We start from the raw sequence: 18873 nt of genomic DNA, 5'->3' as shown, positions 1-18873 counted from the left end.
AGGAACGCTCGGATATCGCTTCCGTTGCCACCGGCGCCAAGGACCTCACAGCCGCCGCTGCCTTTCTCGCTCCACGGCCAGCACACCGCTCCACGGCCAGCACACCGCTCCACGGCCAGCACACCGCTCCACGAACCTTCGCCGCCACACCGCTACACACGATGCGTCGCTACGGATCTCGTCCGCGGACAAGGACCAGTCGGACCGAGTCTCTACAAACCGTAAGCAGAGTCCAGTGTGCGGTTCTTTTGTGGCGTGGTTTGGGTAGAGCTCAGCTGTTCCTCCTCCCTTTAGCTTCTCACTTTCCCTTTTTTTGATATAGATTAGCATAGACACATTTGATTATCAAAGGCAAAACCCTGGTTTAACATTATCTGCATGAAATTCGTTGTCAAATCTGATATAACATCACCTGTGATTTACCTGTGCACATTTCTGCTCCGGTGTTTTTGATTGCCCTTTGGATAAATAAACTACACGAAAGAGTTATTGACTATTGTTTGTTTGAATAGACTATGTGTAAGTCCCTGAATCGTGAAACACCCTTCAGACCTTTTTAACGAGCGCGATTAAGGACCGTATCTTAGCTCTTTGGGTTTTACCCTGGTGCCCCGTCTTGTCTCGTTTCTGCTAAGAAATCTCCCTTAATCATAAACTGAATACCTGTAGTTTGAGACCCTACATTGTATATTAAAGGCGTACGGGACAATTTTTTGCCGATTTGAGAACTCAAGTTCATGTGCATGCGCACATGAACTCAAGTTCATGTGCATGCGCACTGAACCCCGTGCGGAGGCAGAGAAAAGCCTCGCGGCTAAGATGTGCGTTTGTTTATTAGCGCGACGGATCGCATCGCATCTCTCGTCTCTTCTGAGCCAGCTCGAACTGTCTTTCTCCGTCTTAATTTTGTCCTGTACACTGAGGGAACTATATTATGATAGATCCATGCGCTTAGACACAGGGAAACGTGCTGCTCTCCTGGGGACGAGCCAGAACGAGGCTGCAGGTGAGCAGTAGGTGCATTTTATGATTGATACGTGGCAGGAATAATTGGCAGTCCACGCCACGAGGAAATGAGACTCAGATTTGGCTCCAAAAAATCATCCATTCCACCTTTAAGTCTGTATCCAGACAATGGGCTATTTTTTTTTTTTTTTTTAATTGCTTTACATTGGGGATGAAAATGTCTGGTTTGGTCAAATAGAATAGAACACCATCTGCATAGCAGGCAATTGTATGCTTTATTATATTAGCTGTAACACCATGAATTGTTTTTGATCATCAGATATATTGGGCCAGTGGTTCCATATACAATGCAAACAAATCGCCCTTCTATTAAGAGTTGGCGGATCTGTCAGGTGGCCATTAATTTTAATTCTTGAATTTGGACCATCATAGAGAGCCCCAATACTTTTTACAATCAAGTAGTCTTTTTGAAATTTGTTTAGCACATTAAATAAATAAGTCCAGCAAACTAAATCAAAAGCTTAATCTGAATACAAACAAATAATCAAAGCTTTGTTTTTTGTAATTTTTGTATATGGTTCATTATATGTAGTAAGAGGTAGAGCGTTTAGCTACCAAGCTCCTGTGTTATGGAATCAGCTCCCGGTCCATGTTAAAGATGCCGACACAGTCTCCTCATTTAAGACCAGGCTCAAAACGCTACACTTTGAAATCGCTTATGGTCAGGCCAGTTAGGAACAGAAATATAAACCTACAGTTTCAGCTACGTTGCCCTAGGACCAACTATGCTGATAGAAGTATGGCAGCTTGAGCACTATCCTCTGCTTCTGATTACCTATTCTATCAAACAAAATTTAATATTTAATTCCACTTGCAATCTGACTCATTGATGAGTGGACCCAGATGCTCCTCTCCTGGTGAAGCGGTCTCGACCCCATATGGACAGTCCTTCATCTGCCTGGAAGATCTGGTTCTCCTCCTGGCGAACTGGTTCTCCTCCTGATGAACTAGTTTTCCTCCTGATGAACTAGTTTTCCTCCTGATGAACTGGTTTTCCTCCTGATGAACTGGTTTTCCTCCTGAGTGGGTCCAGCTCCACTGGCTCTCTCACGTCCGTCTGTGAGAGTCAGATCTCTCCTTCACTCTGGAACTCCTCCAGGTTTCTACTTTTTTCCCCGAGGAGGTTTTTTGTAGTTTTTCCTGGCCGAGAAGGAGGGTCTAAGGAGAGGGGACTCTGGAACATCGTCCCTCGTCCCACGGACATTGTTTAATCAGTTTTTCACTGTCGCCCTTAGAGGCAACTGTTGTTGTGATTTTGGGCATTACAAAATAAATCGAATTGAAGGGATCATCTTATGTTATTTTGTGTCTGTTGTCTGATAATAAATCCAGTCTGATCATTGTGGATTACATTTGGAAGTATTTGCTCCATTATTTTGGCCATAATTGAGGTGTATATATGATAGTCCACATTCAGAATAGAAATGGGTCTATATGAAGCACAGTCAAGTCTCTCTTACCCTTCTTTAGGTATTAGAGATATGATGGCTTATTTCCAGCCAGTCTGCCCAGTTAAATGTCATTGAAAGTAAAGAGCAAAGTGTTGAAAGCAAAAGGAAAGTGTTTCTTTTACAGCTTTATACACCAGGCCCTTGGACCCCACGCAGGCCCTTGGACCCAGCGCAGGCCCTTGGACCCAGCGCAGGCCCTTGGACCCAGCGCAGGCCCTTGGACCCAGCGCAGGCCCTTGGACCCAGCGCAGGCCCTTGGACCCCACGCAGGCCCTTGGACCCCACGCAGGCCCTTGGACCCCACGCAGGCCCTTGGACCCCACGCAGGCCCTTGGACCCCACGCAGGCCCTTGGACCCCACGCAGGCCCGTCTCAGGATAACAGCTTCTGGTTCCGTTCGTATGAATGCACTTCACAGGCTGAATTTCATCTTAGAGTTAACTCTTGCACACACCTAGATAGATCTAGAACCATCATGTCTTGTGTTTTCCATCTGTTATCGACTCATTTGCATATTCCTAATTCATCCGTTTAATTCTTTGGTCATTAAATCTTCATAACCCACATTTGGTTATGTGTTCCTTCATTTCCAGAAAAGGGGTCAATGTCACGGTTACGTTCTCAAACCTTTAGATCAACGAGCAAATTAAATTCTAATTAATTAATTAATTTAGATATCTGATTATAGAGTTGTTAAAATTGCCGATTATCCGGTTGGTGCCGCATTCTTCTCTTAAAAATATGATTCAGACTTACCCGCACTTATGCAGTGTGTCATGTTTGAATTCTTGAACAATTCTTTAACAATTCTTTAATCAATATCAACCTTGAATGCCCCCCCTCCTTCACAAGTGGGAGGACATTCATAACCTTACAGTACTTGTACTAGTATGTTACCCTACACTTATGTCTATTCTGCTTCAGTGATTTTTGATGTCTTTATTGTGGATAAAGAAATAGTCTATTCTGGAGTAGATTAGAAAAATGGGTATACTACAACAGAGACGCTCTGAACTTTGAAAATAACTTTTCATCAAATGACTCCTTTTGGATTACAGAGAGTAATGATCTCTCCAAGACAAAAGCTAAAACGCTAAAAGACTATGCGGTTTTAGTGGTTTTAGTAGACAATCATAAGATTGTAGAATTTGTCTACCAGATGACTTTGCATGTACATACTGTGTTATCGTGTTTTACATGTCAATCTAACTGTTTCATAACTTGTTTTGTGGATAATGTTACCTTTTGTGTAACTCTTGTGGCCTAAGGTAAAGCCGAACAAAGGGGGGTCTTCCTCCAGATCTCGTCCCCTTATCAAGCTGACTCAGCGGTTGATTGGCTGAAGCCACGGCGCCAAAACCCCCGCAGGGTTAAGTCAGAAAGACAAAAGAGTTACAGTCAGTTCCAAAGAGAGTTCCATCCGAGTTGCCGGCGGGTCCATTCAAGGTCCCACCAGCAAGGTCCATGACACCGGGCCTTGGGAGAGGAAGGCCTCGGGCCTAGCTAGCGTGAGCAATGCAAAGCTACGGGACAAAGACTTTTCCAAGAGACATGCCCGCAGAAGCTAATGTTCCCTCCCGGAACTAAGAAATCTGTGCCCGTGATTGATACTGCGTCATACAAAATCAAGCAAAGGACCTTTTTGCAACTTTTCAAGTCCACAGCCTTTACAGACCAGCTTCATCTGCGAATCAGCGCAACGGTCCTTTTCCTGAGGATCGCCTCAGAGCCAAGGACACGCAGGCTCTTGGACTCCACGCAGGCAATCTCCTCACAGCTTCAGGTTCCGTTCGTATGAATGCACTTCACATGCTGGCTGAATTTCATCTTAGAATTAACTCTAGCACACACCTAGATAGATCTAGAACAATCATGTCTAGTGTTTTCCATCCGTTATCGACTCATTTGCATATTCCTGCATCATATTTATCTGTTTAATTATTTGGTCATTAAAGGTGGTATGGACGATTTTTTTCAGCAAATTTTTTATCATATTTCCTCGTGGCGTGGATAAATCATTTGTCCTGCCACGTATCAATCATAAAACGCACCTACCGCTCACCTGCAGCCGCGTGCGGTTCCTCCTCACGTTTCCGCGTGCCTAAGCGCATGGATCTATCATAATATAGTTCCCTCAGTGTACGGGGCAAAATGAAGACGGAGAAAGACAGTTCGAGCTGACGCAGAAGTGGACAGAAATCTACGGGAGACGAGCGATGCGATGCGCTCCGTTGCGCTAATAAACAAACGCACGTGTGTGTTGTATCAGACCGCACGGGGGAGTGCGGATGCGCACTTCCGCCTGCGTTCTCAAATCGCCGAAAAATCATCCATACCGCCTTTAAATCTTCATATACCACATTTGGTAAAGTGTTCATTCATTTCCAGAAAAGGGGTCAATGTCATGGTTATGTTCTCAAACCTTTAGATAAATGAGCAAATTAATTTATAATTAATTAATTAACTTAGATATTTGATTATAGAGTTGTTAAATGCCGATAATCCGGCTGGTGCCCCAATCTACTCTACAAGTGGGAGGACATTCATAACCTTACAGTACTTGTACTAGTATAATACCCTACACTCAAGAGAAGATAACTATGCTAACTATCAACCTACTCGAGTTAAAGACATTTAGCGCCTCCGTCGCAAAGGCATGCCACGCCTTCAAGCTACCCCTGACACCGTTTTGCCCAGTTTGAGAGGTATAGAGAGACGGCTCCAGAAAGATCCTGAGCAAGCAAAGATCTAAAGCACAGAGATAGACAAGTTAGTACATGCTGGTTCTGTGGTGAAGTTGTGCCCCTCTGAGTTTGCCCAAACCGATGAGTTGTGGTACATCCCACTCCACCTTGTCAGCCACTATGGCAAGAATCTACTTCAGCTTTCAGAGCCAAACCCTAAACAAACACCTCCTGCCAGGTTCAACCCTAGGGGCGGCCCTCCTCGATGTGCTCCATCAATGCACAAAGAGCATCCAGTGGCAGTTAGTGGAAACATAAAAGGCATGTTCCACTAGATTCGCCTGCGCTCCCTCCTGCGCTTGTGTAGCTTTGTGTGAGTCTTTGAATGGCCGGGTCTCCCCTTTGGCTCCAGTTGCAGTCCATGTTGTACGACCTTCGCCCTGCAGCGCCAGACAACAGACAACTCTCAAGTCAATGAACAGCTCTGTGGGACAGTGCTTCTATGTTGATAACCTTATCCAGAGTGTACAAACTCCTGAAAAAGCACGGGATCTGGTGCAGAATCTAAGAGCCCTCTTCTCTTCTGCTGGATTTGTCCTCCGACATTGAGTTAGTGATGAGCCTGATGTTATTAGCCACCTACCTTGCAAATGGCAAATATGCCAGTTGCCTGCCTGAGCCTCTACAAGCACACCTTTTACGCAACAGGCATGGAATGCTGCGGACCATTCGAGGTCAGGATAGGGCGTCGAGTGCAGAAAGGGTGGAGCATAATATTTGGCTAACACAGGAGTTTTCAGTTAATTCCCGCAGGATCCTCATCAAAGTCGTGGACCCATCTGTGACAGGCCCGGACGAAAACTCACAAAAATTTGCACCTCTAAAAATTGTGCCTCTCTGCATTATGGCAATCTTCGTTTTTTAAGATAAGATTAAAACAGCGTGTCAGCGCCCTCCAAATGTATTGAGAGTTAAGACATGGCAAAAAAGTGACGAGACGTAAAAAAATATTATTAAGGCAACGCCCTCTGCCCGACCAAATGTCGGCCATATTGGATAAAAATTTGCTTAAGATAAGATAAGATAATCCTTTATTGTCCCACACTTAAAGGCGCAATGGACGATTTTTCGGCGATTTGAGAACGCAGGCGGAAGTGCGCATGCACACTCCCCATGCGGACTGATACGACACACACGTGCGTTTGTTTATTAGCGCAACGGAGCGCATCGCATCTCTCGTCTCCCGTAGATTTCTGTCCACTTCTGCGTCAGCTCGAACTGTCTTTCTCCGTCTTCATTTTGCCCCGTACACTGAGGGAACTATATTGATAGATCCATGCGCTTAGGCACGCGGAAACGTGGGGAGCAACCGCACGCGGCTGCAGGTGAGCGATAGGTGCGTTTTATGATTGATATGTGGCAGGACAAATTATTTATCCACGCTACGAGGAAATATGATAAAAAATTTGCTGGAAAAAAAATCATCCATTCCACCTTTAAGAATGACAGGGGTGTTATTTCCAAATGTTGTACTTTTACAAACTCCTCCTTGGCCCGAAAAAGCTGACATTTGGTGAAAATGGTGTTGGGGAGTTGGACATAAAAGTTATCCAAATTAGATTTATATAATTCACAGTGTCTGTGCGGCAAAGCCGCAAACTGTATCTAGGATTTCCGAAATTTCCCAAATTTCAAATTTGCTGCCGTTTGCACATACAAAGTCCAAATAGTGTCAAATTTGAATAAGTTGTTAAACCCTTAACCTACTTGAAGTGAAGCACATTAATTTGGCGTGATAACGCTACCTACAGAGTGAAATAAAATTTTATATGGTGAGGAAAATAGTTTTTTTTTTTTTACAAATTTTGCAAAAAAATATATTTTGGCTGCCAATCAAACAAGTCAATGAGGCCCATGTCATATTTGTTACGGCATAGCCGCAGCAATGACAGAAACATCCCATGTTATTCCAATGGGAAAATTACCAAATCTCTGAAATTTGAGCATGCTTACAGTTCATAATATATTAATTTACCAACTCCTCCTAGGGCGTTAGCCCAATTAACCTAAAATGTTGTGAGATTCAGCTTCAGAAGTGGGCCATCACCACTCACTCACATAGTTAACATGTCGCTTCAATCTGGAACATTCCCAATGTCTTCCCAATGCGGTCATAAAGACTCCCCTAAAGAAGAGCAGTCTTGATGCTGCAGTACTGAGTATTTACATTTCTTATTTTGGGGCAAAGTTCTTGAAAAGGTTGTTTACCAACAGCTCACAGATTTCCTCTTAATACACAACTAATTTGATGTTTTTTAGTCAGGTTTTACACCTCATCACAGCACTGAGACTGCTCTAAAAATAAACCATCCCTAAAATCCGGCAAGGGTGAGTGGGGGGGAGCGCGGCGGGTGCAGGGGAGCGGGGCTAGTGCGGGGAGCGCAGGGGAGCGGGGCTAGCGCGGGGAGCGCGGGGGAGTGGGCTAGCGCGGGGAGCGGGGCTAGCGTGGGGCTAGCGCGGCTGGCGCAGAAAAGTTAAATGCTTTTTTTGCGGCAAGACGCGGCGCAGCCATGGATCTATTAGGGCGCAGCAACCAATCAAGAGATTACGCTGACTTCGCACTACCCGGAAGGAGGACCAAAACAAAACCCAACCCGCATGGGGTTTTGGCCAATCACAGAAGACGTGAGATTCTCACCGAGACGAAAGCACGTGTATTGCTTCTGTCATTCTGACAGCATGTCTAAACGCAGGCAATTGACAATTACAAGTATTGACAAGAAACATTAGTTTCTCACTAGAGCATCCTCTTGAGACTATCTCAATGTGGTCATCTCACAATTTATCCACTTTATGGAGACCAAGTCATGGAATTCTCTTTCAACAAAGATGCTGGACAACCTGATGGTCCTGGCAACTGAAGGTCTAAATAACCCTGATGATCTTGACTATGAGGCTGCCTCTGTCCAATGGATGAAAAGGCCAAGACGAGTTGATGTATCCAAATGATTTCAGCATTATACTGCCATTAGCTAAAACTGTACACATTTTCATTATTGTGTATTATACAGTGTTCATTGGTAATACATTTAAATGACTGTGTCTTTGTGTTTATTTATCATTTCAATTAAGTTTTGGGAAGCTAATATTCAAGTGTATTGATGGTGGATAGTCCTATACACCATGTAATAGTATGTTCAGGCATATACACCATGTAATAGTATGTTTAGGCTTATACACCATGCAATTGTATGTTTAGGGTGCGTGTACCTTTGGAAATAATGAAGGTACGTTAAACCATCCTTGGAGGAAAATGCGACCCCGTATGAGGCGTAAATCCCGGGGAGAGCACTGGATATATATGCAGACTCCTCCCCCTCACTCTGTGCTAGACTCATAGTGCTTATCAGAGTGTAAAAGTGTATCGCCATTAAGCTTAACCAATGAGCTGGGGATGTCAAGACGCAGCCAGGTCTCAGTGACAGGATGCACGGTATTCAAAGCGAGGCCCAGTGAGCAACTTGGGCTCCTCCGTTTTGTTTTTAAGTGATCACACATTGCACAAAATCACAGAGGGTAGTGGTGGTCAGTATCCCTTCTTCGAAGCCGAGCAAGGCGTATCTTACTCCAAAGTCCCAACCAGAAGTCTAGGTTCTTGTAACAAGGTTCAAAGTTCATTCAAGTTGAATTTGCATATTATGTTCCCTTTAAGAATTACCTGTTTTGTACATCAAAAATATCATGGCTAAGGTGCACAAAAGCTGTAAAAAGCCACATAAGAGCAGAGAGAGTGGGGGTGTCATACCTGTAGTAGCCCGGGATAACGATGTGGACTCCTGCGCTGGGCTGGCAGATGTTAGGGGTCTCCTGGTTGTCCATTTTCCTCAAAGAGTCTGTAAATGGCCCTGTGGCGTTGATCACACACTTGGCCTTCACGTCAAACTCCTCCCCTTGAAGGATCAGGGAGGGGTAATTTATTGTATATGCAGTTGGTTATGCTACTCCAGTCCTATCTACAACTAAATAATGTTTCTAATTTACTGTATGTGTTCTCCCCCTCTCATATATTGATCTAACAATATTTTGAAATTATAAATAGTTTTTTTCCCCCAAAAAAATTATTGAATTAATAATAAGGTTCATAAACACAGAAAAGACAATTCAAACCCACGAATCTAAACTCTACTCCAAACCAAATGCTGTTACTGACAGGGGATTGGCTGATTGACCAGTAGAAACAATTAAATCTACATTGATATGCGTTTAATTTAACATACTAATTGCATATTCCTAGTCATAATTTATTCAGCCAATATAATGTAATGAGCCAACATTATACCATAAAGCCAGAAGTGTTTTATGACAAAAAGTGTAGGTGCATTTTGCTTTTGACGGCGGCCAGTGTGTAAATATGTTCCTGATAGCCTAACATGGGGCAGGGGTCTCGCTACATGCATACAGGGATGGCGTCCCATCCCTACCAAGATAAATCAAAATGGCCCGCTATCCGATTTGACATGGGGGGGAAATAAACCATCCCTAAAACCCAACTTCATCCCATATTTTAGGTATTAAAATACTACTTCAAATAAACAAGCCTTTTAATTGCACTTGTTTTACGGACTGATTTTACTGTATATTGTTGTATATGTATTGTTCACTGTAAGTTTTTTTTTTTTGTGTGTTTTATTGTTTTATTCTGTGTTTTGTGAAGCACTTTGTGACTTCTGTCTGTGAAAGGTGCTATATAAATAAAATTTACTTACTTACAGCGTGGCCAAAGCGGCCGACACAGTAAAGTTGGAAAAGCTGAACTTTTTTTGCCACAAACACGGCGCAGCCACCAATCAGAGATCACGCTAAAAGTGATGTGCCTACACACTACCTGGAAGAAGACTCAAAACAAACCCCGCAACGATAAAAAAAAATCCCCAAGATCTTGGAGCAAATAAAGATATTCACTAAATGTTATATTAATATTATATAATATTCACATTTCTTGATGGTGGATAGGTCTATACACCATGGAATAGTATGTTTAGGGTGCATGTACCTTTGGAAATAATGAAGGTACATTAAAGCATCCTTGGAGGAAAGTGCAACCCCATATGAGGCATATTTACCATACCCTTAAAAGATTCTGGGGAGAACACAGACATGCTAACATGCCATTTATCCTGCTCTGATATTGCATAATAATGATATAACACTCAATAAGCATGATGCTGTATGATCAGTCAGAACGGGACAGATAAGTGGTTAGACGTCTTACTTATAAGGCCAATATGTATCTACTCTTCTATGATATTAGTGGAAAAGCCCAACGCCCTGATACAATCACTTAGGCCTAATGGTTGAGTGAACATTTATTTTCACCCTCATTAATTTTTCATTAGTACGTACTTGGTTATGTCAATGTGGTGTCCTCAAGCTATGAAAACCACCGACATAATAACAAAATATTATGCTTTTCACTCATCAACCTCACAGTGCCTGATTTGACAGTGTCCTACATGATTACAGTGTAGTTTAGTGTAGTGAGAACAGAACTGACCCGTGAGCACATCCTTGCAGCGCACCCCACACACCCTATCCTCTCCGGACCCCGGCTCTGTGCGCTTGAGCAGGGACACCGCCTCAGTGTAGTTGGCCATAGCGGCTCCGTGGCGTGCTGCAGTCAGAGCGATGGCCAGGTTCATGCGAGCATCATTGTGTTGTCCTGAAACCACAGGGAACATGTTAGAACAAGGACGATTTACAGTAGTACTGTATATGTGATCGACCACGGGAAAAAACGCCACAAGTCGGCGTCAGTGATACTGAGATAACACCCAAAAAAGTTTTTTTTTTTTCAAATGTGTGATTTTCGTTTTTTTGCAGAATGTGCTAATTGAAGTTATGGAGCAGCCATTCGATCTATCAGATAACAGTATTTGCAGCATTAAAAGCATAAATAAAGCCGTTTAAAACTGGTACTGTCTGCTCTTCTCTGGACGTGCGGAGGGGTGTGACCTCATTTCCCTATGAACAGCTGCGCTATTGTAGTCAGCCAATGGGCTGGGCGGCCAGCCACATGGCTACTTTAACATGCAGCAACATGTGCTGTGTAGCATTAGTTGAACGCAGTTGTTACAGCTCCACGCTTTTGGGTTATTTCTGAAAAAAAAAAAAAAGTTATAACAGCGTTACCTTTTTTCAGCAGCGTATCGTTGATCTTTTCCCACCAATCAGCTGCGAACCACATGGCTACAGCTCCGTGTTCTCGGAGACATTATTAATTTGTCCAGACTGTCTCCAGAGCATTCCCTGGACTGCATTGCAACGGAACTGATGTACTTTTACTCTAAAGTATTGCTTTAACGCTGTGTTTTAAGGTGGTCCGGAGCAGACACAGCAATGCTAAGCTAACATGCTGCTTCAGTGCACTCTACATTATAAATACGGGCTTGAATTTAATGTGACCACTTTCTGAATAATTAACATCACGTAGTTTCTTGAAACTAGCTGTTTGGCATGGTATAATGTCTGCATGCATGCTTTGTGTGTGTTTTATGGTGCTTTGCGTTAGTTTTCGTGGCTAAACCTGTGTTTAGCTCCGGGCTGTGGGGCTAAGTTGGAAGCTAAACTTTGCTATCAACCTGTTATCGGGTTATTTTTTGGCGTTTTGTCTGTACAAATTATATACTTATGTAGTATTTCTTGACCCGTAGGTTGTGTGGGTTGTGCTTTATTTGTGTTTTATGGTGCTTTGGGTTAGTTTTTGTGGCTAAACCGGCTGTTAGCGCTGAATAGGAAAAAAAACTACAACTCACGATACCACTTCTGGTCACGTGGCTTACGTCACGCACGCACTGCGTCACTCGAACCAATCACGCGCTTGCCTGGCCAATATCAGCTTCTTGTGTGTCTCTCCGTGCACGGTGTTGGGAGAGACGACAGGACGGCTGAACCAGGTAAGCTTTGCGAGTAAAACACCCGCTTTTAATCACTTTAATGTGCGCCGGTTTTAAACTCAAGTGTATGTTCATAGACGCCTTATCAACCGCTGCCGATGCTGGAATTTTAGAGCGCAGGAAAGTCTGTCTGAATTTTCTGTCTGTGTTTTCTTGTGCTACATATTGATTTGATTATAGAGATAGAGATAGAGATAGAGATAGAGATATAGCTATATATATATATATATATATATATATATATATATATATATATATATATATATATATATACACAAACACACATATATACACACATTACCCGTACCAACCGGTTATTTATCTTAACGAAAGGTATTTATACAACAATAATTAACATCACGTAGTCTCTTGAAACTAGCTATTTTGGGATGGTATAATGTCTGTATCTTCGTGTTTTTTACCGTTTTTACTGTTTTGTTTCCCTTTTCAGAATTGGCGCTCAGAGCTGGATTTTATCAAAATCTATGCAGAAGTCCATTGCATTACAGCTTCGACTTTGCACAGCAGGTACTATTTATTACACATCATTTACTTAACTTCACTTTATTAAATGTACAATAAAGTGCAAATGCAGAATAGCAATTATAGATAGCTATAGATATTAGTATTATTCTGTCTTACGCTAGCTGTTTTTATTTTATCTTTATTTCCCCCCTCCATTCCTTATTGAGCCATTTCTTAAATGTCCTGTTATTTGCTTACAGCTTTGATGCCAAGAGACCAAGTGTGGTGCTTGCAAAAAGGCACTGTGAAGCAGAACCTGTGGTCTTTTGGCTACTACGCACTTCAGCTGTTCTGCCTCCGGTTGACAATCTCCATGTCCTGGTCCCACCTGGACTGAACATTGACAGGCAGACCTATCTGCATGAAAAAAATCAGACCTTTCTGTGCTGACGAGGCAAAAGACATCACATGCCAAGCGCCGAGAGTCACAGCACAGAAGAGGATGTGGCTGTGATCTCTGATGTAATTGGACTCTGATGGTGTACATATATCTATTATCTCATTAATTAATTAATTTTTATGATGTACATATCACCACTTCCTATTGCACTACATAACTGTATACCTTTATATTTCATTATGTACATATCATGCCGTTTAGTGCTCAGTTTTCAATGTTTTGCCGTTTGTGTTGCACTGAATAGCATCAAAGTATTTCCATTTCTATATAGTAACTTCTAATTCAAGTCCAGTTCACATCAACAACAACAACACTCCTCTTGAGTCTTTAGTGACAGCTGTAGGGGGAAGGTGCTGTCAGTGTGACAGGGGGGAGGGCTTATCTCAATGAGATGCAAATGAGCACCCCTGTGACTCTGGGCTCACTCAGGTGAGAATCTTTAGAGGCCGTTTTCTCAGTGAAAGGTTTTGAGAGTTGTATACATTCAAATTACCACAACTTACTCAAATATTATCAGATGTGCACGAGTGAGACATCATTGGATAGCTTTGAATTCACACTGTGAATAACTCAAAATGTCTCCGGGTAGACATGTAACTGGTTTATCCACGGTCAGTCACATATACTTGAAGGATTTGTATCAAAAAATTACTTAACCAGGTTCTAAAATTGTTCCCTCCCTTAGCTTCATTTACACTAGTTTGATTAATTCTATTTAGAATTATCCCTATGAGCAACAAACTCCATTCTGAATTTCCCATTTGTGTGATGTCAGAGGCTCAAAGATCTTCTGTGCTGTTTTTACGTCCATAAATCACTGCATTTCTGCCTCAAAATAATATAATTAATAATGTGTACCTCTATGGATTCAACCACCACCAGTAGTTACCCAGTGTATCTAGTGTATATCTACCCTTATCTGTGTCCCAAGAAATTAAGTACAGGTAATTATAATTATTTCTTTCTAAATATAAAAGTATATACAAACCAACAGCCATCCAATGAAAAATAAATTATAATTCAGGCACATAAAAACCAAAAAACAGGGTAATGGGGATACAACATGTGATTTTGTGCTGCACCTGCATGCACTGTACTGTGAGCAAGGTCACATCTCCACAGATCTCACATGTAACAAGGCCTGATGGGACCGACTTCTAACAGGTTATAAGTGTATTAGATTGTAACTAATGTAGTAATATCAGAGACTAGTATAGGCAAAACAGAAGACCTAAATTCGACTACTGGAGGGTGTTGGTCGTTAAACATATAAAAGTAGATGATTTGATGTTAGTACCATATATTGTGAATTACTAACAAAACAAAACAAACAGTCAACCCTGAAATTATTTACAGTTTGAATTTAGTTGTGAACAAATTGTTTGACCAGTCAATTCCAGAGGTAAAGTTCTGCTTCAGATGTTTCAGTTTGAGAATCTCGCAAAAGGTTGTGGTTTACGCGCCACGATATTGTCCGATATTCCGTTATTTGCAGTATGAGTTAAGACATCTCTCTCAGCATCTTGCTCCTCGGTTTGTGAGTGAAAAAGAGAATATAAAACAATTATCGGCAGCAGTGCGTAGCGGTGTTACTAGTCGACAGGACATTCTCAAAACATGCAATAGTGGTTTGCTTCCTGGCTGCCAGTTTCACAGTTAGCATGTCTGAATAATAACCACTTTGACATGGTGTTATAAAACAAAGTTACCTTCTCTCTCCCATTTGTTTCCAGTATATAATATATTTGGTAGAGTAGCTGCCAAAATTAGCAATACATTAAAGATTGAATAGATTTTGGCGACCCATTAAGAGTTTAATTTCTTTGTGGCGTGGGAGACCGGAGTAGTTCTCCCATATGTCAATCATTCCCTGCCTGCTAGTGCATACCTGCAGGCTCGTTCTGGCTCGTTCCAAGGGTATCAGCACGTTCCCCTGGCTGCGCCTGCACGGTTGATATGCCGGTGTGTGTTTAGCAGCAAGTTCCTTCAGTATAGTGCCACGCTTCGGACCGCTAAGTACAAAAATGGCTGAGGGAAGACAGAGAAAGACTGTGTTCGAGTTGGCTCACAAGAGACGGAAATCTGCAGAGACAAGAGATGAGATGTGATCCGGTCGCGCTAATAAACAAGCGCACGTGTTGCAGCGGAGCATGAGGTTTGATGGCGGGCGGCCTCTCAGAACGAACAGGAGGATGGGGGTGAGTGTGCGCATGCATATTTTTTATAAAAAAGGACTAACGGTCGCTGATTTTTCAAATTAGCAAAAAATCTTCTGTTCAATCTTTAATAAAATTTAGATATTATTACCCTTGAAATATGATTCATAAACCTTGATAAACATTTAAATCAGAGGGTTATAATGGTAATTACTTTGTTGAATTTTTTGTTTATGTTGAGATAATTACATTATTACTACAGAAATTTGAAGCAGTGTTTTTTATCATTATGTTGTTTAGTGAATTTGTATTGCACCACACACACATGCACGCACGCACACACCCGACATTTAGGACTTGAAACAAAAGGTTGTAAAGCAGATCCGGTCAGTATCGGATTACACGCACATAGCAGACTGATCTACATAGGGTGGAGCCAACCCCTGTGTGGGCATAGCCAGAGATATTTATATTTTTCTTGTGGAGATATTTATATTTTTCTAGTGAAACATTTTGGAACTCTCTCCGCGGATCAACTTTTAAACCATCTGAATATTAATAAATATATAAATGATCATAAGTTGACTCATTATTTAAGAGAAATCACCGCAGGAACAGAAAGAACCGGGAAGAGAGGAGATGAAGATTCTGGGTGACCTCTCGGGTAAATATGTGGTCTCCTCTGGAGGACAAAGACAATCCACAGTTATAACTCCTTGTTTTGTAAATACCTATAAAAGTATTTCTCCAAGCCATGGATTCTTTGAACATTAAAGCTTTTCATGTAATTTCATGTCTTTTACAATCTAGAGTGAAACGTTTATACATTTTGTAATCCAGGCAAGGAAAACCCCAACTTCCTCTTTCTTTTGATAGTTGAAGGGTTTTAAATCGGATTTAGAGTTTTTTTGCCTTCCCATACAAAATTTGTATGGGAAGGCAAAAAATATGGATAGAAATTTGGAGAGTCCGGAATAGATACAGAAATATGGGTAGAACATTCATGTTTTACAGTTTCAATCCTTTTACTTCGACTTAAGTATGGGATCAGTGTCCAATTTTCAAGATCTTTATTTATAGTGGAGAAAAGAGTATAGTTTTTATCCAAGTTTGCGGACAGTTCTTTATGGAGGACCACACCTATATATTTAAGGGATTCCATTTGCCATTTAAAATGTTTTCAGTTTCAGTTTTTTGGAATGGAAATTTCGGGTTTGGTCATTAGGAAATCATTATCAGAATCTGTGTATTGCCAGTGTGAACAATTCACAACTAGGAACTTGCTTCGACGCCAAGGTGCCACATCAAACATCTAATGAAAAAAAATATTTAAAAAATAAATAAATAAATACATATTAAAAAAGGGCATGCAAAATAAAATGTGTAAAATACAAGTGATTTAAATCAAATTGTTCTGTTCTTGTTCAGTCCACTTGGGGGGGTTCCGTTATTAAATAGGTAAAGTCTTTGGCACTTACAGTGTTTTGTCCCTTTAAGTGAGCAGTAGTTACAGGTCACGTGACACTATCAGGAAGTATGACAAAGTGTGGCTCTGAAGCATTGTTTTTCATCTAAGTAATCCACAAACACTGCAAATATCTTATGCCTTTGTTAGCGTTTCATGTGTCTGATGACTGATGGATAAAATGGAAGTGTCAGAGGTTGCTGTTTATATGTTGCAATTTCACCACATCTTGCTTCATCCTTAAACCTGAGGACAAAGAGAAAATGTCTTAAGAGTCTTGATGTTAAAGGCGGTATGGACGATTTTTCGGCGATTTGAGAACGCAGGTTCTCAAATCGCCTGTCTTTCTCCGTCTTCATTTTGCCCCGTACACTGTCTTTCTCCGTCTTCATTTTGCCCCGTACACTGAGGGAACTATATTATGATAGATCCATGCGCTTAGGCACGCGGAAACGTGAGGACGAGCCTGACGCGGCTGCAGGTGAGCGATAGGTGCGTTTTATGATTGATACGTGGCAGGACTAATGATTTATCCACGCCACGAGGAAATATGATAAAAAAAATTGCTGAAAAAAAATCGTCCATACCACCTTTAAGAAAGTGTTTCGCTGACTGTCTAGTTATGTACTGCACATATGGCAAGGGCAGTCCAGTGAAACCACGACTCTCAAGCGGGCAGGATAATGCAGTCCAGGCTTAAAAACGAAGACAGCGCTGTCCCATGCAGTAAGTGGACCGTCATCAGAGTAAAGAGGAACATCATTAAATCATACAATGAATTAGACACCAGCATGATACAAAACACGACCATGTGCTTCAAAACAATCAAGTGTGCCAAATGGATTGGTTGCAGAAAAGGCCAGTGCGAAGGCAGAGGCAGCAAAAGCATGCCTTGCATATGCTGAAAAAGACATAAAACTGAAGTTAGAAAAAGCTAAAGTTGAAGCATCCATGAAAATGCTCAACGGTGAAAAGAGACTATAAAAGCTTCAGCTATAGCGGGAGCTGAAGCGCTTGAAGCTGCTTGTGATTTGGAAAGTGGAAAGCACAGTCTTGAACCAGCAAAATGCACAGAAAAATATGTTGTGGAGCAAGCTACACAAACACAAATGTGGGATGATCAAACACCTGTAAAAGTAGAACAAGACCACTTTAATAGCAAATTATATGTAGCTTTAAAACCTGAGGCTAAACCTTTTATTCCATTTCAACCAAGATTGCCATCCACCCCCCAGACTTCCCTCTCACCAGACACTTCCTCCAACTTCTCCGAGGGGATCCCGAGGCGTTCCCAGGCCAGCCGAGAGACATAGTTATCCAGCGCGTCCTGGGTCTTCCCCGGGGCCTCTTCCCAGTGGGACATGCCCGAAACACCTCCCCAGAGGCTTGGGCCATGACAGATGCCAAAGCCAACTCAGCTGGTTCCTCTCGACAGGGAGGAGCAGTGGCTCTACTCCAAGCTCCTCACCCTATCTCTAAGGGCCACCCGGCCCCCCAGTGACCCGGCGGAGGAAACTCATTTCGACCACTTGTATCCGCGATCTTGTCCTTTCGGTCATTACCCAAAGCTCATTACCATAGGTGAGGGTAGGAACATAGATTGACCGGTAAATCGAGAGCTTTGCCTTTCGACTCAGCTCCTTCTTCACCACAACATCAGTCGCTGCACCAATCCGCTTGTCCATCTCCTTCCCTCACTCGTAAACAAGACCAGAGATACTTTAACTCCTCCACTTGGAGAAAGGACTCCCCACCCATCTGGACAGGGCAAGCCATCTTTTTCCGGTTGAGAACCATAGCCTCGGATTTGGAGGTGCTGATTCTCATCCCAGCCGCTTCACACTCGGCTGCAAACCGTCCCAGTGCATGTTGCAGGTCCGGGTTTGATGGAGCTATCAGGACAACATCTTCTGCAAACAGCAGAGATGCGATCCTGCGATCCCCAAACCGGACATACCTCCGACCTCTGACTGCGCCGAGAAATTCTGTCCATAAAAATAATGAACAGAACCGGTGACAAAGGGCTGCCCTGACGGAGTCCAACATGCACTGGGAACAGGTCTGACTTACTGCTTGCAATGCGAACACAGCTCCTTCTCCAGTCATAAAGGGAGCGAACAGCCCTGAGCAAAGGGCCCCAGGCCCCATACTCCCAGAGCACCCCCAAAAGGACACCCCGAGGGACACGGTCGAAGAACTTCTCCGGATCCACA

At 42.5% G+C, this 18873-nt stretch overlaps 1 protein-coding gene across 2 annotated transcripts in view; it reads right to left on the bottom strand.

Annotated features, from left to right (window-relative positions):
• gpd2 (glycerol-3-phosphate dehydrogenase 2 (mitochondrial)) overlaps positions 1 to 18873 on the bottom strand; it is a 157739-nt gene that overhangs the window by 70764 nt on the left and 68102 nt on the right. For both annotated transcript variants that reach the window (XM_072446677.1, XM_072446669.1), the window contains exons 7-8: positions 10716 to 10880; positions 8967 to 9111 (exon numbers count right to left, since the gene is read on the bottom strand). In XM_072446677.1, the coding sequence (XP_072302778.1) occupies positions 8967 to 9111; positions 10716 to 10880 (310 nt within the window). The remainder of the gene's footprint in view (positions 1 to 8966; positions 9112 to 10715; positions 10881 to 18873) is intronic.

The sequence above is a fragment of the Eucyclogobius newberryi genome, unplaced genomic scaffold, assembly GCF_026437365.1.
Source record: "Eucyclogobius newberryi isolate DKJ021-1_F unplaced genomic scaffold, fEucNew1.0.hap1 SCAF_1, whole genome shotgun sequence".
Taxonomy (NCBI): Eukaryota; Metazoa; Chordata; class Actinopteri; order Gobiiformes; family Gobiidae; genus Eucyclogobius; species Eucyclogobius newberryi.
The sequence above is the reverse complement of the archived record's forward strand: the minus strand, read 5'-3'. Positions and strand labels throughout refer to the sequence as shown.